Consider the following 27,676-nt stretch of genomic DNA (forward strand, 5'->3'; position numbering starts at 1 on the left):
TACTTCTCTTTAAGTGGCTAACAAATATCATGTACGTCAGAGAGTAAAAAGGAAGTGATTATGGCTATAGGTACAGTGGTTTTTGTTTCTATTCTTCAAAAACCACCAGAACAATATCCAGCTTTCTATGTGTATGAGTGGGTGGTATAGAAGTAATGTGAGAAAAACTGGGAGAAAAGTTAAGTACCAACAAATTTTAAAATATACTCATCAAATTACATACCTGACTATATGTTTTTATAGTTGGTTTTAGGTACTTACTTTACATATATATGCTAATGAAAACTGCTTTTAGTAGCAAAAGCTTTTTCATAAAAGCTTGTGATAAAAATCCAAATGTGATCCACTATTATGCATGTATGTTATAATTCACCTAAAAATTTTAAACAGAAACCTATATATTATTGATATTTGAGAAGCACTAAAGTATAAATTAAGAAACCACCCCTCTTCACTCCCACCCATACACATTTGCCAATCACACTAAATATAACAGCAGAGTTTAATATTTGTGGTGGTTTCTATGTGTTGGAATAAATGCATTCTATGAATTAGCACATTAGATTTCTCAAACTATCCTATGAATAAATATCATTATTATTCTCATTTTACAAATAATCAAACTGAGCTTTAAAGTAGCTATATAATTTGCTCAAGGTCACAAACCCTAAAGTATATCACCACACTTCCACCTCTGTGCCCAATGTTCAATCTCATGATCCTACCAGACTCATTCACTACTGAACTCAGTAGTTCAAGGAGTGAAACGTTATGGAAGATAAGAGTTCCTGATCCTAAAAAGAGATGGGAAAGAGAACTAAAAATCCAAACCAGAACAGGTGTAGAATTCACCTTGTTAAAACTGAAGCTGAAGTTATGATATATAAAGAAGTTGCAGAGTTTTTTTTAGAAGAAAGCATCAGACATTAAAACATGTTCCCAATAAGAAGTAAAGCCCCACATCCAAACATGGTGTTGAGAAGGAAAAGAAGTAATTCTATGAAGCCACTGAATGATTCATGCATATTACTGTACTATTAGGATATTATAACTAGCTATTATAACTTATTTGTTAAATAAAAAAATTAATTTTGAGAAACAACAACAACAAAAAAAACTTAATAATTATTTGTTTATTTTATTGATAAGAGAAGTATTCTGGCTGGGTGCCATGGCCCACGTTTGTAATCCGGGTGTTTTGGGAGGCCATTGGGAGGCTTGCTGGAGGCCGGGAGTTTGAGACCAACCTGGGCAACATGGCAAGAACCCATCTCCGAGGCTACTTCGCAGGCTGAAACAGGAGGATCACTGGAGCCCAAGAGTTCAAAGCTTCAGTGAGCGGTGATCCAGATACTGCACTCTAAACTTGGTAACAGTGCAAGAATCCTCTCTTTAAAACCAAAATAAAAAACCCCATGCCACAAACTATTCCAAAAATATTTTTTAATGGAGATGTGAATTTAATTGTATTTTTAGCTTTGAGCCAATTATTTAACTTTGATAACTTTATACTTTTCCTACAGTGAAATTTGAAGTAACTTATAATAATAGAAGGAAAACATCATTTAGGCAGTCCAAAGAATTAAGTTATAAATATGTCAGTAAACACAACAGAAGATTGTTGCCTTTGTGGAGGTTACTTTTTATTGTGAATTTTTTGTTCTCTTTCTGTTCTGTTGATTATTCATCTGTACTTGCACTTGTAATTACTATCTTAATGATTGTAGCTTTATAATAAATCTTGTAGACAATATTCTCCCATCTTGTACTTAAAAAGTGTCTTAACTATTCCTGGCTCTTTACTCTTTCATATGGAGTTTAAAACCAATTTAGTGTATTTTTTTGTAATTGTGTTTCTGCCTTTTTGTTGATGATTTTGTAGATTGATCTTATGGCCAGAAAACTTGCTAACTTCTTTTATTAATTCAAATAAATTGTCTCTTGATTATGTTTGGTGTTCTGTATAGATACTGAGATAATCTTTAAGGATTATTTCATTTTTTCTTTTCCAATGCTTATATGGTTTTAGGATTTTTTTGTTTTATTGTTCCAACTATAATCTTAAGTATCACATCAAGTAAAAATGGTGATATTAGACATCCTCATATTGGTCTGGATTTCAAAGGATTTGAATACTTCTGAATGTGTTGTTTCCTGTAGGATTTTGGTAGATTCCCTTTATCAGATTAAAGTTAGTTCCTTTTAGTCCTAGCTTGCTAAAGGTTTTGTTATGAGGGGTTATTGGGTTTTGTTGAAATATTTTCTTGCATCTACTGAAATCATATATTTTTTCTCTTTTTGTATTTTAAAGTAGTGTAATCATATTAATAGATTTATTCAATATTGAGCTCTTGCTTTCCTGGCTGTATTAGTCAGTGTACTCCAGAAAAATAGAACCAATAGGAGATATGTATATATATGATATACACATATATGTATAAGAGATTTATTTGGAGGAATTGACTCATATGATTATGGAGGCTGAGAAGTCCCAAGATCAACCCAAGGGAGCTTATGGTACATTTCCAGTCCCAGACCAAAGGCCTGAGAAGTAGGAGAGCTGATGGTATAGCTTCCACTCTGAGTCCAATACTGAGTTCAAGTCAGGAAAAGACCCAAATTGCACCTTACTCAGCCTTTTATTCTGGTCAGGCCTTCAGTGGGTTGGATGAGGCCCACCCACATTGGGGTGGGCACTCTGTTTTAAATAGTCGACTGATTCAAAGATTGAAATGTCAATCTCAACTGGATACCCCATCATAGTCACACTCAAAATAATGCTTAGCCAAATATCTGAGCACCCTATGGTGCTCTTATTCCCTTATTCATGATAGGGGAATAAGATATTTCCCCAACACACAAACATACACATACATCATGTGCAGACATATTGATAAGAAAATAAGGAAAAACTACTCATGATAATTATTGTCCTTGTTTGTGTAACTGACCACATGGCATAGCTGGTATTTATAATTACCTTGTTCCACTACCCATTCTGTATTCCCTTTGCCTTCATCAAGCACCTCAACTGTTCATATGATTCTTTACCTGGTGAGTTGACCCAAACCTTGATTCCTAAAGGATATGGAATATTAGTGGTTCTAATTGGATTGGGTTGTTGTATTTTTCTGTTGACCTTAATCACAGGTTATGGTAATACTAAGAGACACCCTAGCCCTAAGGCAGTGGTCCCCAACCTTTTTGGCACCAGGGATCTGTTTCATGGAAGACAGTTTTTCCATAGACTTGGGTGGAGGGGCAGGGATGATGGTTTCAGGATGATTCTAGCACATTACATTTATTGTGCAGTCAAACCTCTCTGCTAATGATAATCTATATTTGCAGCTACTCCTCGCTCTAACATTACCACCTCAGCTCTACCTCAGATCACCAAGTATTAGATATTCTCTCTCTCTCCCCCCTAGTAATTCTATATAGATTGTCATAAGGAGTGAGCAACTTAGATTCCTTGCACGCACAGTTTAAATAGGGTTCGCACTCCTATGAGAATCTAATGCCACTGCTGCTCTGACGGGGGCGGAGCTTATGCAGTGATGTGAGCACTACATGGGGAGCAACTGTAAATACAGATGAAGCTGTTCTCACTCTCCTGCCCCTCACCTCCTGCTGTGCGGCCCAGTTCCTAACAGGCCACAGACTGGTACCTGTTCACAGCCCAGGGTTTGGGGACCAACAACCCCAAGGGATCTCCTGTAATCCAAACTTACTCTTCCTTACCTCTTTTGTGGAATAGCAGTCCAATTTCCTCTTGGTAGTTGGGGTCAATCAGTAGCTCCCTTCTTTGTTAAGAAGCATGAGAAATTCAAAGTGGCCAGGCCGCAGTCTTAACTTCTATTTCATCATTGTGTTTCTGGTGGGAGCATTCCTTCCTTTGGAACTAAGACCTCTAGCCACCAAAGCATAAGATCGTGGGAAAAGAAGTAGAAATTTTGCAAGTGGGTCACTAGTGATGATAATGAGCGGTGCCACTCCCATTTTCACCTCTCAATTCCCAAACCCTTGAATTCTGGCTGTGGGAGAAACAGTACCATATATCGGAAACTGATACAGAACATATACAGCCTTGTGAACTTTTCCCTAGCCATGTCTGGCATTGCCACCTACTTGGTGCTGTAACTAAGTTTTCAAAAGGCCATTACCATTCTGTCAATCCAACTGCTCCAGGATGGTAGGGAATGTGGTACCGGTGCACTTCATGAGTATTGGCCCATGGCTGTACTTATTTTGCAGTGAGGTGAGTTCCTCAATCAGAAGCAATGCTGTATGGAATAGTGTGATGGTGGAATGGAGATAGGCATTCTGGAAATCCAGAGATGGTAGTTTTGGCAGAAATGTTGTGTGCACGTAAGGCAAATCTGTATCCAAAATAAGTTTCTGTTCTAGTAAGAACAAAACACTGCCCTTTCCATGATTTCCAGGTGGTCCGATGTAATCAACTTGCCACCAGGTAGCTGACTGACTGACCACACCAGGAAATGGTGCTATATCAAGGTCTCAGTGTTTGTCTCTGTTGGCAGATTGGGCACTCAGCAGTGGTTATAGCCAGGTTGGCCTTGGTGAGCAGAAGCAGATGTCACTGAGCACATGCATAACTTCCATCTCTGCCATCATGGCCACTTTGTTCATGAGCCCACTGAGCAATGATAGATGTGGCTGGGGAAAGAGACGGACTGTTATCCACAGAGTGATCTTAGCCCCTTGATTATTAAAATCCTCCTCTGCTCAGATCACCCTTCAGTGAGCATTCTGAGCATTTATGTGGGACACAGATATCTTCACATTATTTTGCTCACTCAAAGCTCTTCCCCAAATTTCATTGTCATCACTGTTCAAATAGTGTTTCTCCCAAGTTCCTGACCATTCAGCCAAAACTCTGGCTACAGCCCATGAATTGGTATATAAACACATGTCTGACAGTTTCTCCTAAACAAAATGAAGAATCCAGGTGCATTGCTTGAAATTCTGCCCACTAGGAGGAACTTCCTTTTCTATTGTTCTTAAGGATGTCCCAGAAGGGAATCGGGGGTAGTCCTAAAATTGTCCACTGTTAGGTGATGCCTGCATATTGTGTAGAATCATCTGTAAAACAGCTCCTAGTCTTCTCTTCCTTTGTCAATTCTCCATGAAGGCATAGGTGCAGGTTCAGAAAGAGAGTAAATTCTCCCTCATTCTGATTTTAGCTCTATTCAGGCCTTCGATAGATTGGATAAGGCCCATCTACATAGGGGAGGCCAGAATGTTTTACTCAGTCTGCGAATTAAAATGTTAACTTCATCCAAAAACACCTCACAGATACACTCAGAATAATGCTTAACCAAATATCTAGAAACTCCATGGCCAAGTCAAGTTGACATGTAAAATTAGTGATGCTGGGATTAACTTAATTTTCTCACTATATATTGTTTTCTTTCTTTCTTTCTTTTCTTTTCTTTCTTTCTTTCTTTCTTTCTTTCTTTCTTTCTTTCTTTCTTTCTTTCTTTCTTTCTTTCTTTCTTTCTGTCTGTCTGTCTGTCTGTCTGTCTGTCTTTCTGTCTTTCTGTCTTTCTGTCTTTCTTTCTTTCTGTCTTTCTTTCTTTCTGTCTTTCTGTCTTTCTTTCTTTCTTTCTTTCTTTCTTTCTTTCTTTCTTTCTTTCTTTCTTTCTTTCTTTCTTTCTGTCTTTCTGTCTTTCTGTCTTTCTGTCTTTCTGTCTTTCTGTCTTTCTGTCTTTCTTTCTTTCTTTCTTTCTTTCTTTCTTTCTTTCTTTCTTTCTTTCTTTCTTTCTTTCTTTTTCTTTCTTTTCTTTCTTTTCTTTCTTTTCTTTCTTTCTTTTCTTTTCTTTTCTTTTCTTTCTTTCATTCCAGTCTGTCTCCCTGGCTAGAGGGCAGTGACATCATCATAGCTCACTGCAGCCTCAAACTCCTGTGCTCAGATAATCCTCCTTCCTCAGCGTCCTGAGTACCTAGGACTACAGGCCCACACCACCACACTAGGCTAATTTTTTCTAATTTTAGTAGAGACAGGGTCTCACTTTTGCTTAGTCTGGTGTTGAACTCCTGAGCTCAAGTAATCCTTCTGCCTCAGCCTCCCAAAGTGCTGAGATTACCTGTGAGCCACCATGCTTGGCCATCTTTTCTTTTTAATACATTGCAGTATTCAGTTTGCTAATTGCTTTATTTATGTTTTTGTTCATATACATGACTAAAATTTATCTGTAAGTTTCCTTTTCTTTTACAGTCCTTTTTGGTTTTGGTACAAATGTTATACTCACTTCAAAAAATGAGTTTAGAAACATCTTTTTTTCTGTTCTCTGAATAATTTGTGTAAAGTTAGAATGTTAGAATGACTTATTCTTTGCAATTTTGGTGTAGAACACTACAAGTGAAGTGAATTGCTTTTTAAGTGCTAATTCAATCTCTTTAAAATTTATAGGACTAATCAGGTTTTCTGTTTCTTCTGGAGTTGGTTTTGGTCATTTATATTTTTCTAGAAATTTATCCATTCTACTACAGTATACAAGTTTTTGGCATCACATTAATAATGATATTCTCTTATTATCCACAGTGTGTTAAGCTAATTTTCTCAGATCTATGGCCTGAACACTAATTATCTTTTAAGCTATATCTCCTCTGGTCTTAAATTCATTAAGTTTTTATTCTTCTTTTATTATGGTAAAATAAACACAACATGACATATATCATTTTAACTTTTTTTTTTTAGCAAGGTCTCACTCTGTTGCCTAGGTTAGAATACAGTTGCATCATCGTAGTTCACTGGAACCTTAAACTACTGGGCTTAAGTGATCCTCTCACCTCAGTCTCTCAGGTAGCTAGGATTACAGGCCCATACCACTACACCCTGCTAATTTTTCTTTCTTCTTCTTCTTCCTCAAGCGATCCTCTTACCTTGGTCTCCCAATGTGCTAGGATTTTCAGTTGTGAGCCACCACACCCAGACCATTTTAAGTGTAAAATGCAGTGACATTAAACCTATTCACAGTGTTTTCAATCATTGCCATTATCCATTTCTGTAAGTTTTTATCATCCCAAACAGAAAGTCTGTACCCATTAAGCGATAACTCTCCATTCCCTTAGCATCCTCTGCCCTACTTTCCATCTCTATGAATTTGCCTCAGATAAATGAAATCATTCAATATTTGTCCCTTAGTATCTGGATTATTTCACTTAGCATAGTTATTTTCAAGGGTCATTCGTGTAGTAGCATGTATCAGAACCTCTTTCCTTTGTATGGTTGAATAACATTCCATCATAAGTATATACAACATTTTGTTTATCCGTTCATCTACTGATGGGCGCTTCAGTTTTGGCTATTATGAATAATGTTGTTATGAACATTGGTGTACAAATATCTGTTTGAGTCTTTGTTTTTAGTTCTTTTGGGTATACTACACATAGGAGTAGAATTGCTGGGTCAAATACTAGTTCTGTGTTTAACATTTTCAGGACCCACCCAATTGTTTTCCACAGTGGCTGTACCATTTTACATTCCCACCAGCAATGCACAAGGTTTCCAATTTCTCTACAGTTAGCCTACACTTACTATTTTTCTGTGTTGTTTTTTTTTTCATACTTGCCATCTTTCACAGTGTGAAGTGGCACCTCATTGTGGTTTTGATCAATTTCCCTAATGCCTGATGATATTGAACATCATTTTGTGTGCTGTTGTCCATTTGGATATCTTTTTTAGAGAAATATCTAGTCAAGTCTTGCCCATTTATTCTGAATATTAATCTAATAAGTGATTTGCAAATTTTTCTCCATTTCTGTAAGTTGTCTTTATACTCTTAATAGTGTCCTTAAATGACAAGAGGTTTTTATTTTAATAAAGTCCAATTTATATATTTTTTTCTTTGGGTGCCAGTGCTTTTGCCTTAAGAAACCATTCCAAAAATCCAAGGTCATAAAAATTTTCCTTTCTATTTTCCTCTGAGAGTTTTATAGGTTTAGCTCTTAAATTTAGGTCTTTGATCCATTTTACAGTAATTGTTATATATGAAATAAGGTAAGAATCCAACTCCATTCTTTTGCATGTGGATATCTAGTTTCCTTAGAACCACTTATTGAAGATTGTCCTTTTCGTATTGGGTGATCTTGGAACCCTTGTTAAAAATTAATTTACCATCTATGGCAGGGTTTATTTGTGGGCACCCTATTCTAGTCTATTTGTCTATAATGTCTATCTTTATGCCAGTACCACTTTGTTTTAATTAATGTAGCTTTGTAGTAAATTTGAATCAGGAAGTGACGACTCCAACTTTGTTCATATTTTTGAGATTGTTTGTGGTCATTCAGGCAGGGTCCCTTGGATATCCATGTATGTTTTTCTGTTTCTTCAAAAAATGCCATTTGATATTTTGATAGGGTTTTACATTGAATCTGTGTATAACTTTACATAGCATTGTCATCTTAATAGTATTGATTATTCCAAGTTGTGAACAGATGTCTGTTCATCTACTTATATTTCCTTTTTATTGACATAGGTTTTCTTTAATTTCTTTCAGCAGTCTTTTATAGTTCTCAGTGTATAAGTCTTTTACCTCCTTTGTTAATTTATTACTAAGTATTCTATTCTTTTTCATGATATTTTCTTAATTTCCTTTTCAGATTGCACATTGCTAGTGTATAGTAATACAAATGATTTTGAATGTTGATTTTGTATCCTTCAACTTTGCTGAATTTTTTAATCAACTCTAACAAAATTTTTTGTGGATATTTTGGGATTTTCTACATATAAGGTCATGTCATCTGTAAACAGAGACAATTTTGTTTCTTCCTTCCCAATTTAGATGTGTTTTATTTCTTTTTCTTGCTTAACTGCTCTGGCTAGAACTTATAGTACCATGTTGAATAGAAGTGATGAAAATGAGCATCCTTGTTTTAATGCTGATTTTATGGGAAAAGCTTTCAAACTTTCAGCATTGAGTATGATGTTAACTGTCGGTTTTTCTTCTATGGTCTTTATCATATTGAGGACATCTCACTAACTTTTTAAATGCTATTATCATATTTTTCCATTTGTATTTGTTTAGTTCTTTTTCAAATATGGTTAACCAATTAGCTAGTTTTTTGTTCTTATATATACCTTTCATTTCTCCTTTTAAAAACATGAATCACATAATTAATATATAGCTGTTTAATTTTTCTGATATGGGTAGGTTTTGTGGGTCTGATTCTGCAGCTTGTTGGTCATGCTCACTCTTACTCATGATGACTAGACTCCTAGTATATGTTGTGAATTTTGATTTTGAATTTATGGTCCTGGATATGTTATTCATAGATATTCTTTCAGGGCTTTGTTTTAAATATGTTCTTCAAGAGATGATTTGCATTTGTTTCTGCCAGGTACCTGTGGTACTATCAATATAAATCACATTAAATTAATTTTTGGCTTTTTTTTTAAAGGCTATATGGGTAGCAAGTATTCTGACATTATGGAAGTGAGTTTATGGTTAAAAATTCTTAGGGAATTTTTTTTTCTTTTCTATTCAAAGCCTTGGGTGAGGTCGCAAAGTCCGTTCTGTGGAATAGATATTTTCCTAATACACACACTAAAGGTATCACCATCACCAGATGTTAGATTTCTCAACTTTATATTGAGTTCTTCAGATAGACTTCCTACCTTGCTTGGGGTCTTCACATTCTTTCCTGTAACTTGAATACTATGCTAGTTCTATACAGGCTGTAGGTGATTATGAATAAGTAGATGCTTTCAGAATAAATTTTTGGTCCAGTGCTCTCTTACCCATGGCACTGTGTTTTTTCGTCTTGTCTGACTTCTGTTTTGTCTTCTCTACTGTTAGATAAAGCATATTTTAAATATATATTTTAAAAATATTATTGTACATTTTCAAGTGTTCTTTACTTGAAGGAGGGGTGGATTCTCCACACATCTAGTCTACCATATGAAAGTTTAGAAGAGGACTTTGAAGACCAATTTTGTGATCCATTCTTGCTTTTATCTAATTGGGAATCATAATTGGTAGCATTTACATAAATTTTTCTTAACTAATTTACACTGTCTATCACATTACATGCTTTTATAACTTTATATATAGCTGTTACTATGCTCTTGTATTGGTAATTTGGATGTGGTTACATGATTTGCTGGTTGCAGTGTTATCAAGTGATTGTTATTATTTTGCATTTTGAAACAGTAAATACCCTTTAAAAATACAATGAAATTCAAGAAATATAACACTCCACTTTTCTATGGAAGTTTTGCAGTTTTTGTAGGAAAAATTATATTTTCTTTGTCTACAAAAAATTGTACATCTATTTGGAACAATTTATATTTTCTTTATCAAGCTGATTCTTATTTTAACCCTTTGCACTTGCTTGCTTTTTTTCTCGATTCCTTTATTCTACTTGGGATTTAATTTTTTTTTTTTTTTTTTTTGAGACAGAGTCTCACTTTTGTCGCCCAGGCTAGAGTGAGTGCCATGGCGTCAGCCTAGTTCACAGCAACCTCAAACTCCTGGGCTCAAGCAATCCTTCTGCTTCAGCCTCCCAAGTAGCTGGGACTACAGGCATGCACCACCATGCCCGGGCTAATTTTTTGCATATATACTTTTAGTTGGTCAATTAAGTTCTTTCTATTTTTAGTAGAGACGGGGTCTCGCTCAGGCTGGTTTCGAACTCCCGACCTTGAGCAATCCACCCGCCTCGGCCTCCCAGAGTGCTAGGATTACAGGCGTGAGCCACCGCGCCCGGCGGGATTTAATTTTTTAAATACCCCAGATTTTACAAAGCGCGGCAGTAGAATAAAATACTGGCATTTCTTTTCATACAAACTTATTTATTTGGATTTTTTTTAATATTTCAAATTGTTGATACAGTCAAAGAGTAATCTCTATAATTTTTGCTAACCGTCACACTCGACATCCGAGTACAAAGAGTCAAGTATCTTTTACTTTATGCCTTTCTTAGTTTTATGGTCCTTATTATTGATGTGTGTAAAAATTTTTTTGCAGGTTTTCCTTAGGTGATGCTAGGAGGCCTCTTCATGAAACAGCAGTTTTGGTAGAAGATGTGGTACACACTCAGTTAATTAATCTGGTAAGAGCATTTATAATTTTATTCGATGTCTTCTCTACATTCTGCTTTTATTGGGATTGCAACCCAACGCTTTAAAAAAACTTATTTATATCTGGAATTTTTTTTTGTCAGCATTACTGAAATATAATTTACATACAGTGAAATTTCCCAGTTTGCATAATTATGAGTTTTAGGAACAGAGTATTGTCATGTAACTAACAACATGATATAGAAAATTTTCACCATTGAAAACAGACTGTTGTTCCCCTGTGCAGTCAGTCTTCTTACCACAGCCCCTGGCCCTTGGCAAACAACTCATCTTTTTTATATTACTCTAGTTTTTCCAAAAATTACCAAAAAATTTTTTATTTTAAATTTTAGACTTACAAAGAAATTTTACACACAGTACAGAGAATTCCCAGATACCCTTCAGCTTCCCCTAATGTTAGTATCTTACATAACCATAGTATAGTTATCAAAACCACGAAATAATATTGGTACAATACTATTAACTAAACTACCGACCTTATTTGAATTTCATCAGTTTTCCCACTAATATACCTTTTCTGTTCCAGGGCCTAATCTAGGATATGATGTTGGTTTAGTTGTCATGTCTGTGTTGTCTCCTTCTATCTACAATAGTTCTTCAGTATTTCCTTTACTTTTACGACCTGAACAATTTTGAAAAGTACTAGACAGTTAATTTGTAGAATGATCTTATATTTTTATTGGTCTGATGTTTTGTTAGGATTAGAATGAGGTTACGTGTTTTTGGCAAGATTACCACAGAAATGATTGGTCCATCTTAGTGCATCACATTATCATTATCCAGGGGTTCATGATATGTCTATTTCTGATATTAAACTTGATAGCTTATTTAAGGTGGTGTGTGCTGAGTTTCTCTACTATAAAGTTACTATTTTTTAATTTCATGGTTAGTAAGTACCTTGAGGATGTTTTCTGACTATGCAAATATTCTCTTTCCCAAAAAATTTTGCCTATTAATTTTACCATTCATCAGTGAATCTTATCTGAGACAATTATTATTGTGGTATTTGCCTAGTGGCGATTTTTTCTGTTTCCTTCTTTCCTTTTGCGTTTATTAATTACAATTCTTCTTAAAGGAAAAACCTTTGTTTCTATTTATTTAGTTAGTTTTCTAAACAAATAAATGTAGTATATCTTATGGACAAATAGATATGTAAATATTATTCTAGGCATCATTATCCAAAACTATCATTATTTCCTTTTCTTGCTGAGTTTGTTACAGTGTTTGCCATTAGAAACACTTTCAGGTCCTCTTCCCATTATTCTGTTGGGTTTTTGGACTTATGTTCTACATATATTAGGAATATTAGTCATTTGTCTGTGATGTATGTTGCAAATATGTTCTTTCAGTGTGTCAGTTGTATCAGTTATCCCTAAGTTTGTTTTTGTGGGTTTTGTTTGCCATGCAAGTATTTTTATTTTAAGGTAGTCAAATGTAACACTCTTTTATGTTTTTGGATTTTGGATCACAGTTAGCCTGTTTCTTGTGCAAGCTTACCCCATTTAATTGCACTTAATTTTATTGTGCTTCCCAGATTTTGCATTTATTTTTACAAATTGAAGGTTTGTGGCAACCCTGCATCAAGCTAGCCTTTTGGTACCATTTTTCCAACAGCATGTGCTCACTTTGTGTCTCTGTATCACACTTTGGTAATTTTCACAATATTTCAAACTTTTTCATTATTATTGTATCTGCTATGATGATCTGTAATCAGTGATCTTTGATGTTGCTATGGTAATTGTTCTAGGATGCCAAGAACGGCACCCATAAAAACGATAAACTAAATCAGCAAATGTGTGTGTTCTGACTGCTCCATAGACTGGCCATTTCCCCATCTCCCTCCCTTTTATATGACTCAGTGCAATACAAATTAGATATTGTCACTAGACAGAGACTTCAAATGTCTTTCCTTATTGTGCAAAGTTGCAATGCTAATATTTAGTTTTTACAGTGATTATAAAGTCATAAAGGTTAGATTTAATATATATATAAAGGACTTAAGGAAATTCCTGGGACATAATATCAGTTCTCTAAGTTACAATAAGATTAGTAGTAAATGGTTACTATGGTTATTAATAACAGGGCTATGTAATGGCATGATTTATATGAAAAATGGATTGAAAAATTCCTAAGAATGTCTCATTTACCAGAGAGATACATACCTTTTCATATCATAAGATTCCTTCTCCCCCACTCTCTAGGTTGAGCCATATCACATTGATATAGAGATTTGTGCCAATGGAAATTGTGTGATTGAGTTGTCATGATGCTATCAATAATACCAAGTTCAAAACTATCGTGATTTCTGGTGGCTATATATAGTTATTTTCAGTTTCTGTTTATTCAGAGTTAAGTATCAGAAGAATCTCTATATTTTAAATAGATTGCAGTTCCCATTCCATTTTAAAATCATATTAGATTTTCACTATATGAATCTACCAGACTACTAGTAAGCTGTTCAATTGGTTATACTGTGTTTTCACATCAGAACCAATTTCTCAGGGTTATTCTAAAACTCCTTAATTATGAAGAGTAATAAAGAATAAATTGATATGTGTGAAGAGTTATTGCTTAATCTCCCATTTGGATTAGCATGCCCTGAATTCACTCCTCCTTCTTCATTCTTCCAATGCTTTTTAATTTGGCAATTAATCTCCCTGTTAGAAGTAGCTCATCCAAAACACTATTCCATCCTTATCATCAGTTCTGTGAAGCTATCACTTATACCACCTAAGTCATGGTTTATGGTTATTTTTTAAATAGTAATGAAGTTTCCTATGTAGAACTTCAATTGTAAGGGTTATCAAAATAGGATAAACTAATATAATTTGTGATTGCATAAAATAAAGCAAGCAGAGATACCATGGAGACCTAATGAAGCATAGGATGGAAATAGTCTTCTAGCTAACTAAACATTCAGATTTTGTACTAAGTCAAAACATGTATATATAACTCAGCAAACTGGAACACACTCTATGTTTACACAAATGGAATAAAGGAGTCCACAAATACCATCTGGGAAAAAATTCTTGGCCTTTCTGTCTGTTCTTACTGTGGAGTAAATGAAGTACCAGATATTTCGCGTAAACAGACTGAAAACACACCTGCGTTGGCGAAAACAAACACACATGCACATAGATACAGAGTAGTTCAAAATAGAACATTGTATGTCAGTAAAATCTGATCACTTTTCTTCATTTTTACATAGAACTTTCTTTTCTTATGAATGTACTGGGGAAAATTTACCAACTTTTTCTATATAAGACTTGTTTTTGATTGCTGTTAATATTTTTTACTTAGTATAATTTTCTCTTATATGTTATCATCTCATGCATCAAAAAGTACAATTGTCTCATCTTTTAAAAAAATAGTTGGTATAGCCGTTGACTGATAATTTAGTTTTTAATCTATGACAAGAAGTGAGCATAGCGTAAGCAAAATGCCTCTTTAGCTACATTTTCCCCACCAGTTGCCATGGATATTTTGCTAAAGGCATGACCCAGAGGATCAACTGGGAAGGAATTTCCAGTCCTTTCCCCCACCATTCTTAATATCTCCTTTTTTTCCTGCTGCAGTATATCTCACAGTTGATTCATTTGAGAAACAGTCTTTACTTCAATGTCAGAGAATCTCAGAGTATAAATTGCTTACAGTTCCAGTAAATTATAAGTAGTATCTTATGTTACTTGGTTTTCTTACCATAGATATAAAAGATCATCTTCTCACCTTTTCATGTGTGTCTTTTTTCATGCATTAGGCTTTTTAAAGGGTTCTTCATTTGATTTTCCTGCTGGACTGCTGGAATCTTATCCCCTGACTTAAGTAAGCTAAGCTGTGCTAGCTATTTAGATCCTGTCTAATGCTTGTATTTTTTATCTGTGCTGAAAGTTTCAGTTCTGGCTAAAACTTCTCATAAATGTCTAATACTTAGGTTCCAAGTATTTCAGATTTACCAGAGATGTAGACCTTTTGTAAAACTCCTACTCTCGAGATTGAATTGGATCACTTTATTGAGATTGGTGATTTGTGCCAACTAGAAATTGTTTGAGTTTATACTGTGCTATTGATAATACCCTTTTGATAATATCAAATTTCTAATGAAGTTCAAAAGCTGTAATGATTTCTGATGGCTGTATGGCTACTTTCATTTTTCTATCCATTCAGAGTTAAATATTAGACAAGTTTCTTCATTTTGCACATAGAATATAATTAGCTAACATTCCATTTAAAAATCATACTGGATTTTCACTACATAACTTTACCAGGTAACTAGTAAGCTGTTCAGTCTGGTGAACTATGTTTCCATATGTGACTCTATTGTCAAGATTTTTCTTGAGAGTATTCATACTCTTGAATTACGAAAAGTAATAAACTGATATGTGTGAAGAGTAATTATTTACTCTCCCATTTGAATTAGCATGCATTGAATCCTCCTTCCCTCTTTGTTCTTATGTCTTGTGCTGTTTAATTTGGCAGATGTTTTCTAAGTACTGTATTCTCCTTTATCAAGTTTTGTGTTCTCTTATGTATCTGAACTAATAGATTATCTTGAACTCCTCCAATTCCTTTTTTAAGATCTTTGGAAGTCTTTTATTTATCAATAACTCTATATCTTCTTTCCGCGGTGCTGGCTGTTACTCTTGATTAGCGTGGAGATTATACAGAAAAGAAGAATATAAAAGTTAGTAAATATCTGCTATGTGTGAGGCAGTCTGCTAAAGAGTATGCTTATATTATTTCATTATATATCTAGGCCATTTTTCCAGGTTATTAAAAAATTATTTCTCTTCTTCTTTTTTTTTTTTTTGAGACAGAGTCTCACTTTGTTGCCCAGGCTAGAGTGAGTGCTGTGGCGTCAGCCTGGCTCACAGCAACCTCAATCTCCGGGGCTCAGCAATCCTACTGTCTCAGCCTCCCGAGTAGCTGGGACTACAGGCATGCGCCACCATGGCCGGCTAATTTTTTGTATATATATTTTTAGTTGGTCAATTAATTTATTTCTATTTTTGGTAGAGACGGGGTCTCGCTCAGGCTGGTTTCGAACTCCTGACCTTGAGCAATCCGCCCGCCTCGGCCTCCCAAAGTGCTAGGATTACAGGTGTGAGCCACCACGCCCGGCCCAAAAAATTATTTCTATATAGCTTTTTACGTATAAATTTTTAGCCTACTTTTAATTTACCATATTTGTTATATAAATACAATTAGAGGCTTTTACTTATTTTTCGAGCATTCTTGTATATTTTAAGAACATATAATTATTTTATAAAATACATATTTTATCCCTTTAGATTCTGACATGAACTCCTCATGTTCATCGTATGTTTTATTAGGGGTATTATTTTTGTGTTAGGGAGCAATCTGTGCTGATAATTTCAAATGTTTCTAATCATTCTCACATCTCTGAGTGAATTTATAAATCACATTCTTAGTTTCCAAAAAATTGTATTAACTATCCTTAGATACTTCTCTAGAGTAAGTTGTTATGAAATTGTAGGGGATATATATAATTTGAAATTCAAAAGGTATTATTTCTACTTGAAGCACAGAGAATAAAATTGGCTTCAAATTTTTTAAATGAATGGGAAGGAAAATAAGGCCTATTAAATAAATCTGTCAATTAGAAAAGGCTTAAGATTGTTTTAAGACTAATTTTTAAAGTTATATTTATTAGTAAAATTTTATTGACTTTGTGCTTCTAATCAAGCTAAGTATCTGGCACTATGTAATAAACATCAGAATAAATACTCTAAGAACCATGCTCATTATTCAGAATGTATCTAATCTAAAACTTCTATTTATCTGTTTTTCTTCTTTGCAGTAGAGTAGAGGAATAAAATGGAGAGGACCAAGGCAATTAGTTACTAAGGCAGATACTGATAAGAAGCAGCAAGAAGTTGTGACAGTATAAGAGCCAAGATAAAATAATTGCTAAAAAACCAAAAATATACAAAGTTATAGGTTATGCAGTTGGTTTACATGTAAAATATGCAGAGTATGTTCCAGAAAGTATATATTAAAATGTTGAAAGCCTCCTAAATCTACTAATTGAAGAGACCATCACCCTGTTAAATACAGCATAGTGTGTTAATTGACAGTCCCAACCACTAAGGCTTGAAACACTTAGAAAAAGTTGGTACATGCAGGGTAGTTTTTAGAAAGTAAAGATAGTGTAACACACCTAGAAAGATGTTTCTCAATAATAAAGTTTAATTGTTTTTTCATTAATATGGAAATTGTTATATATAGTATGGCATATATTTCTTAAAAGACCAAAAACTCCTCCCCCCCAAAAGTGTAGATGAAGATTCCTTAATTTAGCAAATATCTTAAGGAAATAAAAATATCTTATTTTTAAAACTTCCATTTGTGTTTCTATGTATACTTTGACAGAATGGCGTCTCTTATCAGAAACATTTTACTTAATATTTCCAGTAAACCTAGAGAGTTAGAAGATATTCTGTTCATTTAATAGGTTTGGAAACTGAAGAACAGAAAGAATAAGCAACTTGCCCACAGTCACACAGCTTATAAGTTGTAGATGTGGAATTCAAACCATTTCTTCTCTAGAGAGTTTGGAGAGTCTCTAGTATGAAAATATGATGGTTGATTTATGAGTATTTATCTTACTAAATTTACTGTGTATTTTTAAGGTCCTTTCTAATTCTAAAGTATTCTTTGGTTCTTTGAAGTGAAAAGAGTATTGTTTTCAGAATATGATTTATATTTTGCCAAGGGTTAGTGAAGAATGGTGTTGAAAACAAAGTGGTTGAAAAAAGAGAAGCCCCAAGAAAGGTAAGCAGAATCTTCTTTTGGTTTAGAAAATACAAATTCAATTTCAAGTTTATGATAAGTGGTTATCATACATTAAGTTTGTAAAGAGAAAGAGTAACATTCTTCAACATGAGAAAGGATCTCAATAGTTTCAATGGCTAGCAAAACATAATTTAAGGATAATTTCTTTTTTTCTCTAATCCCATGATGGATTAAGGATAATTTCATAACATTAAAATAAGCATTATTTGATAGACCACTGGACAAAGGTAATTAAATGTATAAAAAAGGGATTTAAACGTACCTGAAAAGGGTATTTTAAAATATTGTGGACTTTTCTAGAAATCAGTAATTACTGCTTGCTTTAATAATAGGCTTCAAGAAGGAAAATTTAGTTGAGTCTTTTTCTGTGAAGACTGAAGTTTCTCCTTGAAAACTTTTTATTAAGAAGGTCACTAGACTCAATTAATATAAGATTTGATGATGATAATATCCCTAAAAAATGTCCACATATAATAAAAAGAGTAATGATTTTTTCATTAGTTAACTTTTACTCCCATCATAAATATTTCAGCTTTATCCTTTTTGATTATTTTGTCTATGTCAGGCTTTAAAAAAACTGAATATTGTTCTTTTTTCTAAATATGCAAACATTTTATTTCATTGATAAGCGTAAGATTTCTATGGGTGCCTTATGTTTACTAGGAACTCAATTTTTAAAATATTTTTTGTTTTTCCACTTAAAAGCAAAAGTATTAACACTCTTTTTCTAAATAACCTTGATATGTCCTATCATCTTGGACATAAAATAAAGCGACTGCATTTTCATAAAAATCAAATCATTTAGTGATATTTACAAATGTCTCTCTTGTAGAAATAAAGAGAGAACTGGAATGTAGTTTCCTAGTTCTAACATATCTAACTAATTTGTTGTCTTTTTATGCTAGTTGGGAAGTGAAAGTTTCTTATAAGACAAGGGAAGTTATTTATCTCATAACATTTTAAAGACCTAAAGGCTATTCTCCAAAAGAGGGAATGATAATTAATAAATTATCCTTTTATTTACCCTTGAGTTTCAAAACCAATTGCTTCTTTGTTTTAACTAAGTCTTTTTGTTCAGATAATAAACTGCTTAGTAACCATTAAAAACTAAACCTATGTTCCGATTTCAGAATAGATTTGAATGATGTAGTCATTTGCTAGTGAATGATGCAGTACCCCATTTGCTATTGGTTTATAGGAAATCACCTTTGATCAAGCTATAGGGCTTTCTAATTGGAGTATGAGCAGTGTTTCTTAAATGTATACTGGAGAAAGGGGATGAAAAAGAAGCTTGGGATCAGATTTTTTCAAGGTCATTGAATTTCAAACAGAGTAGTTTGTACGTAATTCTATAGACAGCTGGGGGCAATTGAAAATTTTAGAGAGTGGCATAGTAAGGAAAGTAGATAAAATAACCTGGCTATTTTTTTTTTTTTTTTTGAGACAGAGTCTTGCTTTGTTGCCCAGGCTAGAGTGAGTGCCATGGCGTCAGCCCAGCTCACAGCAACCTCAATCTCCTGGGCTCAAGTAATCCTACTGCCCCAGCCTCCCTAGTAGCTGGGACTACAGACATGCGCCACCATAACCTGGCTATTTTATATAAAATAGTGAAAGATTCAAGATACTACTTCTGGAGGTGTCAGTTATAAGTGAGATATTGCAGTATTTAGGCATAAGATGTTACTGGTTGAATGATGACAGTTTTTGAACTAAGGGATAAAGATCCTAGATTTCAAAAAACAACAGTGTGGAACTTGCAGTATACAGGATTTCATGGCCAGAGAGATAGAGATAACATAAGGGAGAGAAAGGAAAGGAATGAGAGTTTTGTGAATTGAAATAGAAAGGTCAGGGAGAAGGACAGGTTTGGGGGAGAAATGATGGCTTTAGACACATGAGTTTGAAGCTCTGATGAGAGACACAGCTAGGAAGGGTTTAGAATACTTGAGAGTGGAGTTTCAGGAAGATGCTATATTTGCCTGGAAAGAGGACTGGTTACAACTGAAGAAAGGGGTGACATCACCCAAGAGGAGACCTAGGAAACCTGGGAAGGGAAAAACTGAGTCCTAATTGTGAGAGAGAAGAACAAAAATGTACCATGTAGATTGCAATGTAATTTTACTAGCATGATACAAAAATTGATTCTGTTTTTAGAATTCTTGGTTTTTTTTTTTTTTTAGGACAGGTCTTTGTCACCCAGGCTGGAGAGCAGTGGTGTGCTCATAGCTCACTGTAACCTGGGCTCCAGTTATCCTCTCACCTCAGCCTCTTGAGTAGCTAGGTTTACAAACATGTACTACCATGCCCAGCTAATTTTTTACTTTTTGTAGAGATGTGGTCTCACTATGCTGCCCAGGCTGGTCTCCAATTCCTGGCCTCAAGTGATTCTCCCACCTTAGCCTCCCAAAGTGCAGAGTGTAGGCATGAATCACCATGCCTGGTCAGAGTTCTTACTCTTAATGCTTAGAAATATATTTTGTTTTAAGGTAGACTAAAGAAAGGAAAATATTGCTGGCTACCCTTGGCAAGCCCTTTGCTGTAAAATCTTTCTCATATGGATAAACAAAAAGTTAAATTGTGTATACTTGGTACTATATTTTCTATTCATATGATTTTTGAAGTGCCTATCTTGATGTATTATATTCCACTTTCCTTCAAATGAATGCACTTTACTCTGGTGAAGAAAGATATTATCAAATTTGTAGAATCGATATAATTTTTGTATATTTTTTGTTTTAGCTTCAGCTCCTTATATTTACTATTTGTAAACAATAGTTCAGCATAGGTATAAATTAAATGCTGTATCATAAGAATAAATGAATTCAAAACCATGTAACAGTCAAATCCACCATGACAGCTATTAGTCGTTATCTGAGTGAAAAACTCATAGAGATACTGAGTTGTTAATATCTTTTTATGTACTAACTTTGACTTCTCATTTGCTAATCATTGTTCTAAATGTGACTCCCCTGGTTACTTTTGCAAAATCCACAAGGATTCATGAGCCATAAGTTGGGAAATACTCAGAAAGTAGAAGGTTTTTGGAGACAAACATCACTGTGTTTGGGTCTTGGCTTTATAACTCACTCTAGTTATGTAATCTTGAGTATATTCCTTAATCTCTCTGAGTCTCTGTTTACTCATCTCTTGGAATTTACCTACCTCATAGGCATTATATAAGATAACATATGTAAATGACCTAACACTGATCCATACTGTTTGCCAATGGAAACATGATTAAATTAACAACAGCAAAAATTTGGCTCATAAGTCCATACATTTGGAGTAACAAAGTGTCAAGAGTGAAGACACTAGAGAGTCAGAAAGAGAGCTTGAAGATTCATTTGCTATGTATATTTCTGGGGCCACTTTTCTATTTTAGAATGTCATACCATATACAATTTTATCTCTGTTTCTTCTGCTTCTACTTTTCATTCCCAATATTCTTAGATAGCTTAAAATTCTTAGATATCAGTTCAGATGATTTATTGTATGTATGTTTCTTTGTTCCTTCCTTTTCAGTTCCCAGTCCTTTGTCATGTCCCTGAGAAGAAACCTGCAGGCACAAAACTATCTAAATTTGTTAATTCGATTGAATTCTAGAGGCTTGGGAAGCTTTCCATAAATTTTCTGCCTTCTCATTTTATGACTGTAATGGGAATAGAACTTACCTATCACTGAAATAAGAATACTGTGTTGACTAAAAGCGTTTATTTTTATCCAGCAAACCCTTGAATGTTCTCTTAAATGATTTTTGAGTCCCAAGATTTTCTGTTTTAGTGATGACTACTGTGTTTAGTTTATTCCTTTTTCAAACATGAGGGTTTTCAGATTATTGTGTGAAAAAGTTTTCTAACGTGCTTGAAAAACACTTGGAAAAATTTCATAAGTACATAGTGAGGTGGAGTTTGAGAGAAGTGGAACAGAGAGATGGATAAATAGGTAGGTGAGAGAGAGTTTGGTATCTGGAAGACTGAGTTCAAGCCCCCAAAATGGCCACTGTGCTAAAATGAGTATATATTTACTAAATTATTATTATTAGACCTAAATTAGGTAACACTATGAAGGTACTTTGTAAAATAGGAGACAGCATTTTGATGTTAACTTTTACTTTTATTATTATTGCTAATAATAACCCTTATAAAACCCATGTTTTAATAGTCTTTACCCTGAAAAGTCTATAGAGAAACATGTTTATCTGAAATATTGGTAAAGTTATTAGATGATATTTTTAGTATTAGTATTAGCATTTATTAAATATATTTTAGAAATAATCTGTAAGTATATCAAAATTTGAGGAGAGGCAATTATACTTCCCGAGTTCATTTGCTCTTTTGTTGTGAGTTGACCCTTTAAACTTCTTAACTTTTAATACTTGAAATTTCTTAACTTGAAATTTTATGTGAAAGACATGTGTTCAGGGAAAAGCATCAAATTCAATATCCTTTCTTAATCATCTAGTATTATTATTTTGAAAAATAGTTCTTTTTCACCAGCTAAAATCATGTAGCATAATACTTCTAGACTTATACCTGAGTTTAACACTATTCTTCAAAATATATATTTAAAAAAATTTTTTTTTTCTTAATAGAGACAGGGTCTCACTTTTGTTCAGGCTGATCTCAAACTCCTGAGTTCAAGCGATTCTCTCAAACTCTCAGATTCCTGAGTTCAAGCGATTCTCTCAAACTCCTGAGTTCAAGCCTCCCAAAGTGTTAGGATTATAGGTGTGAGCCACCCACACTAAGCCTTCAAAATGTGTATTCTTAAAAGTATAATTTTCCTCAAAATATATAATCTTAAAAGTCAAAATTTACTGTGCTTGTGTAGTCCAGGTTACAAAATACTTGTAACTTATAATAACCAGCTTAATCTGATTTTAAGGTCTTGATGCTTTTGGAACAGGAATTTTTGTTTGAAAGAAAGATTGGCTTGTTAACTGAATTATGCAATTATAAGTAAATGTGGTCACAGCTGCTTTTGATTTTTTTTGTTATACACCTGATTAGAAACAACAGGTTTTTAAAAATATTTTTCCATTTCTTACACTGACACCTAGTGTTCACTATTCCTGATATCTTAAATATTGAATTTTAGTTATTAATAATTATGGAAATAGATTTGCATTCAACATATTTTTAGCAGTGTACTTATTCATAGATCAGTAACTATTATTTTCAACACAATTGATGTGTAATTTTTCAAGTTACTTATATGGCATTATTACGAACCAGTTGCTAAGGCCATTTTGAATACAGCAAAACTCAAGCATAGAGTTTTAGAGGTGGAAGGAACTTGAGGGAGTTTTTAAAACCAAGACTCTTAAAATTCCAGTGCTCTGTATGTACACAACTACTTCCAAATCACAAGTCCAAATGGATGATTTAGTTTAAGTGAGCTTGGTCCCTGGATCCATAGACATGACAACATCATATCTAGTCTTGCAAGCAGTAAAGATTTGATATTACTGCTTGGCCAAGAATGAAGCATGATTGAGTTGTTTCTAATTTTTGAAATGGGAAACTTTGTGATGTATATTTACCATTTCCTGTGAGTTCCTAAGAAGATTTAAATGGCCCAATATATTTTGTAATAAAGTTTAAAGGCCTAGCTTAGTATCAGATTGTATGCAATTAAGTGAAAGTGTATATGTAATTTGGAAAAAATGTATTTGTGCAATAAGCAATTGTTACATGAGAAATACAGGTGGCCAGTACATGTAATGAAATCTATTTATTTCATTTTTTGTATCTTTCATCAAAGTGGGGAGTGATAATATTAGATGAAAATTTTTAACTGAGATTAAACATTTATGTTTACATTTACAAAGTCAGTGACAAAGACTAAATTTCAAATAAGTTATAATAGAATCTCTGCAAACTTCAGAGTGTTTGTCCAGATGTGTCTATTTTAGTGGAGTATGGATTTCTCATACCTAAAGATCAAACATTTTAAATATAGGAGATAATCATAATTGAATTATATCTATTTTTAATAGAAGTTATGATGCTTTTAGTATATCTGTGTTTTCATTTCTACCTCATAAGCTATTGTTTTATAATTCATGTAATATCTTTACCCGCACAAGTAAAAATTATCATTCTTCTTTGGATCTATCCATCAAATATTTATTAATTATATGCTATTTGATAAACAATATTTAAGATAGATTTTTCTGTTTTTTGTAGAGATGGTATCTCACGCTTGCTCAGGCCAGTCTTGAACTCCTGGCCTCAAGCAGTCCTCACGCCTCAGCCTCCCAAAGTACTAGGATTATTATAGGTGTGTACCATCATGCCCAACCTGATATCTTTAATTTCTAAATAAATTTTTTCAGAATCAAGTTCATCCAAGAATCATAAAAGATCTGAAAGGAACTTGCCAGATATAACAAAAAGGTATAATAAATAATAACTGTGAAGTATATAGTTGTTCTTTGGCTTGAAATGGGTTGAAACTTGTAATTTGGGAATATCACATACATTTATGTTGAACAGAAATTAAAACAGTAGTAAATAATTTATACAAATACTTTGTTTCTCTGTGTATTCTGTATTCTTCAGAATATTTAATTAGACATTTAAGTCTTCATGTTGAAAGGCAGGACAGAATAACTTTCAGATCACCTTTTTTCCCAGGGCACTTAATTAAAAGGCATAGATGTTGTACTTTCCTTATTTGCAAGTTGATGGGCTTCCATTTTATTCAAATTGGTTATTTCATTTAGAAACACACTTACATTTAACTAAATAAAAGTTGATTTGGCTTTTTTCTCTGTTCCAGGTGCAAAAATTAGCTGAAATTGCCATATAGGAAGTTATTTTAGACTAGTTCCTGGTTTAATGTTTTATCAGACCCAAGAGTAAAATATTCTGCAACTACTGCAATTTTTTATTGCTACTCTTAAGGTAGAATCCTGTTAAAAATAGTATATAATTTTTAAAATCTTTATAAGTAAAATCTTGTTTCCTCAATTATACTGTATATACAAGAGGTGGAGTTACATTGGATGGTGATTTGTTAGCCATGCAGGGGTTCCATCATTTATTTGTTCTTCAAAGACTTGATAAATGTGCCGAGCATTGTTTTAGTCATTGGGGATATAATGGCATATAAAACAAAGTTGCCCTTATGGAACTTATATTTTGGTATGCAAGAAAGACAATAAGTAAGTGAATAACTAATATCAGGTAGATAGGGGCCAAATTATGTAAGTCTCAGTCTCTCTCTCTCTCTCTCTCTCTCTCTCTCTCTCTCTCTCTCTCTCTCTCTCTCTCTCTCTCTCTCTCTCTCTCTCTTTGTATAGGAGAGAAATTAAAGTTTGCTTTACATTGATAGGCAGATTATGTTAGGGAGTTGGATTTTGTTCTAAGTCTGATAGGAAGATGTGAAAGTATTTAAATAGGAGAGTTAATTGTGCTCTGATTTCAGGTACTTTACCCCCCATCTTTTCCTAGAGAATTTATTTGACCCTGAAGCAAAAGCATATTAGTTTCAAAAGGATCTCTGTCCATGTGAGGTAAATAATTGATTCTTTTTTTCACCCTCCCAACAATTTTCAAGTATATAATGAAATATTTTCAACCACATGGACATTGTTGTGCAACAGATCCCCAGACCTGCCCCTCCCCATCCCCATCCTTCATTCCTGCATGATTTAAGACTGCAGTCCCCAACCCCTGGGCTGCAGCCCAGTACCAGTCCGTGGCCTGTTAGGAAATGGGCCTCCCATCACCACCTGAACCCCACACCACACCATCCTACCTACCCATGACACCCTACCCCTTCATCCCCCATCTGTGGAAAAATTGTCTTCTATGAAACTGGTCCCTGGTGTCAGAAAGATTGGGGACCACTGAATTAAGACTTTAAAAAAAAATCATTCTGGCTACTTTGTGGTGATTAGGCTGTAAGAGTTTCGGTGTAGAAAGACTGTGAGGCTTCTGTCTCTAGCGGTTCATGGTAGCTTGCACTTGTGCATTGATAGTGGTGGTAAGTTATCCAGTTTGGCTTTATTTTGAAGTTGGCACCAAAAGAACTTACTAACAGATTAGATAAAGAAGAAATTGGATTAGGTTAGGAAGAAATCAAAGATACCCTTTAGAATTTTGATCTGAGCAGCTAGATGAATGGTCATTTTGTGTTAAATAACATTTGATGTTAATCTTGTTAAAGATGCTTATAAGATATCTAAGTGGAGAAGTTGAGTAGGCAATTGAGCATATGACTTGAATTCATAAGAGAGGTTTGTGCTAAAGATATAAATTTGGAAATCACTGATATATAAATGATATTTAAAGTAATAATATGAGATCATTTAGGAAGAAAAAAAGAAGGGAAAAAAGAAAAAGACAAAAGTTGGCCAGAGAGTGGCCCTTAACATATCGAGAATTCACAGATTGAAGAAAGGAAGACTGACCAAAGGATAGAGGACACTAGGAGAGTGTGATATCCTGGCAGTCAAATGAAGAAGGGGTTTCAGTTCTTTGAGAGGTTGACTGAAATGAGGACAGAAAGTTTGACTTTGGTGTTTGATAAGGCTTCTAGTTACTCCATATCCTTGCCATCATTTGGTGTTGCCTTCCTTTTTTATTTTAGCTGTTCTGATGATTATTGCTATATGGGTTTTTGTGTGTGTGATAAAAGTATACATGACATAAAATTTGCCCATTTAACCATTTTTAAGCATATGATTCAGTATATTAATATTATTTAACTTTACATTAACATTATTTAATATAGTAGGATTTGCTTTTCCTAATACTCCTATAGTGTAAGGTAGGCTAGTATTCTCCTACAAAATGATTAAGCTATTACTTGATTTTATAATTTAGATATTCTCAAAAAACAAAACCTGATTTTAAGTCATTCATTTGACTCAACTATACTGAGTCCTGCTAAATGTCTTATATATTATATTAGACACTAGGGGTACAATGAGAGTTGAAACCTTCCTTCTTTCCTTGTTTCTCTCTAAAAAAACAAAACTTCAAGGAGTTCACATCCCATAAGACTGTGGTCTCCAACTCCTGCAGCCTTAAACCACTACTGGTCAGTGGAACTGGGCCATACAGCAGAGGCTGAGCAGCGAAGCTTCATCTGTATTTACAGCCACTCCCCATCACTGGCATCTCCGCCTGAGCTCCGCCTCCGGTCAGATCAGTCACGGCATAGGATTCTCATAGGAGTGTGAACCCTACTGTAAACTGCTCATGCGAGGAATCTAGGTTGTGCTCCTAATGATACTCTAATGCCTGATGATCTAAGATGGAGCTGAGGTGGTGATGCTAGTGCTGGGGAGCAGCTGCAAATATAGACTATCATTAGCAGAGAGGTTTATATAATTATTTCATTATATATTACAATGTAATAATAATAGAAATAAAGTGCACAATAAATGTAATATGCTTGAATTATCCTGAAACCATGCCTATTCCCCACACTGCCCCTCTCTTCCAGTCCATGGAAAAGTTGTCTTCCATGAAACTGGTCCCTAGTGCCAAAAAGGTTGGGGATTGGGGAAGTCTTAGTTTCTTAAAATCAAAATCAGTCTTTTCACCTGAAATTCCATTTTGCTGAGACAAAGAATGTAGTATTAAATTAATAAGGCATTGTTGGTATAAAAAGGAAAAGGCATGTTTGATGTACAGTTTGATGTTTGAGTACAGACCCAGAAAATAAGAGATCAAATGAATAAAAATAGGAAGGAATTAATGAAACGAAGACAAAAAGTGTTATACATTTCACCAAAAAATTGTG

General features: G+C 34.1%; 1 protein-coding gene across 3 annotated transcripts in view; it reads left to right on the forward strand.

Annotated features, from left to right (window-relative positions):
* SUPT3H (SPT3 homolog, SAGA and STAGA complex component) overlaps nucleotides 1-27,676 on the forward strand; it is a 426,870-nt gene that overhangs the window by 198,232 nt on the left and 200,962 nt on the right. For 2 of the 3 annotated variants that reach the window (XM_012743354.2, XM_076003315.1), the window contains exon 3: nucleotides 10,992-11,076. The exons of the other annotated variant lie outside the window; for it this stretch is intronic. In XM_012743354.2, the coding sequence (XP_012598808.1) occupies nucleotides 10,992-11,076 (85 nt within the window). The remainder of the gene's footprint in view (nucleotides 1-10,991; nucleotides 11,077-27,676) is intronic. 3 annotated transcript variants of the gene reach the window in all.

This window comes from Microcebus murinus, chromosome 5 (genome assembly GCF_040939455.1).
Source record: "Microcebus murinus isolate Inina chromosome 5, M.murinus_Inina_mat1.0, whole genome shotgun sequence".
In the NCBI taxonomy this organism is placed as follows: domain Eukaryota; kingdom Metazoa; phylum Chordata; class Mammalia; order Primates; family Cheirogaleidae; genus Microcebus; species Microcebus murinus.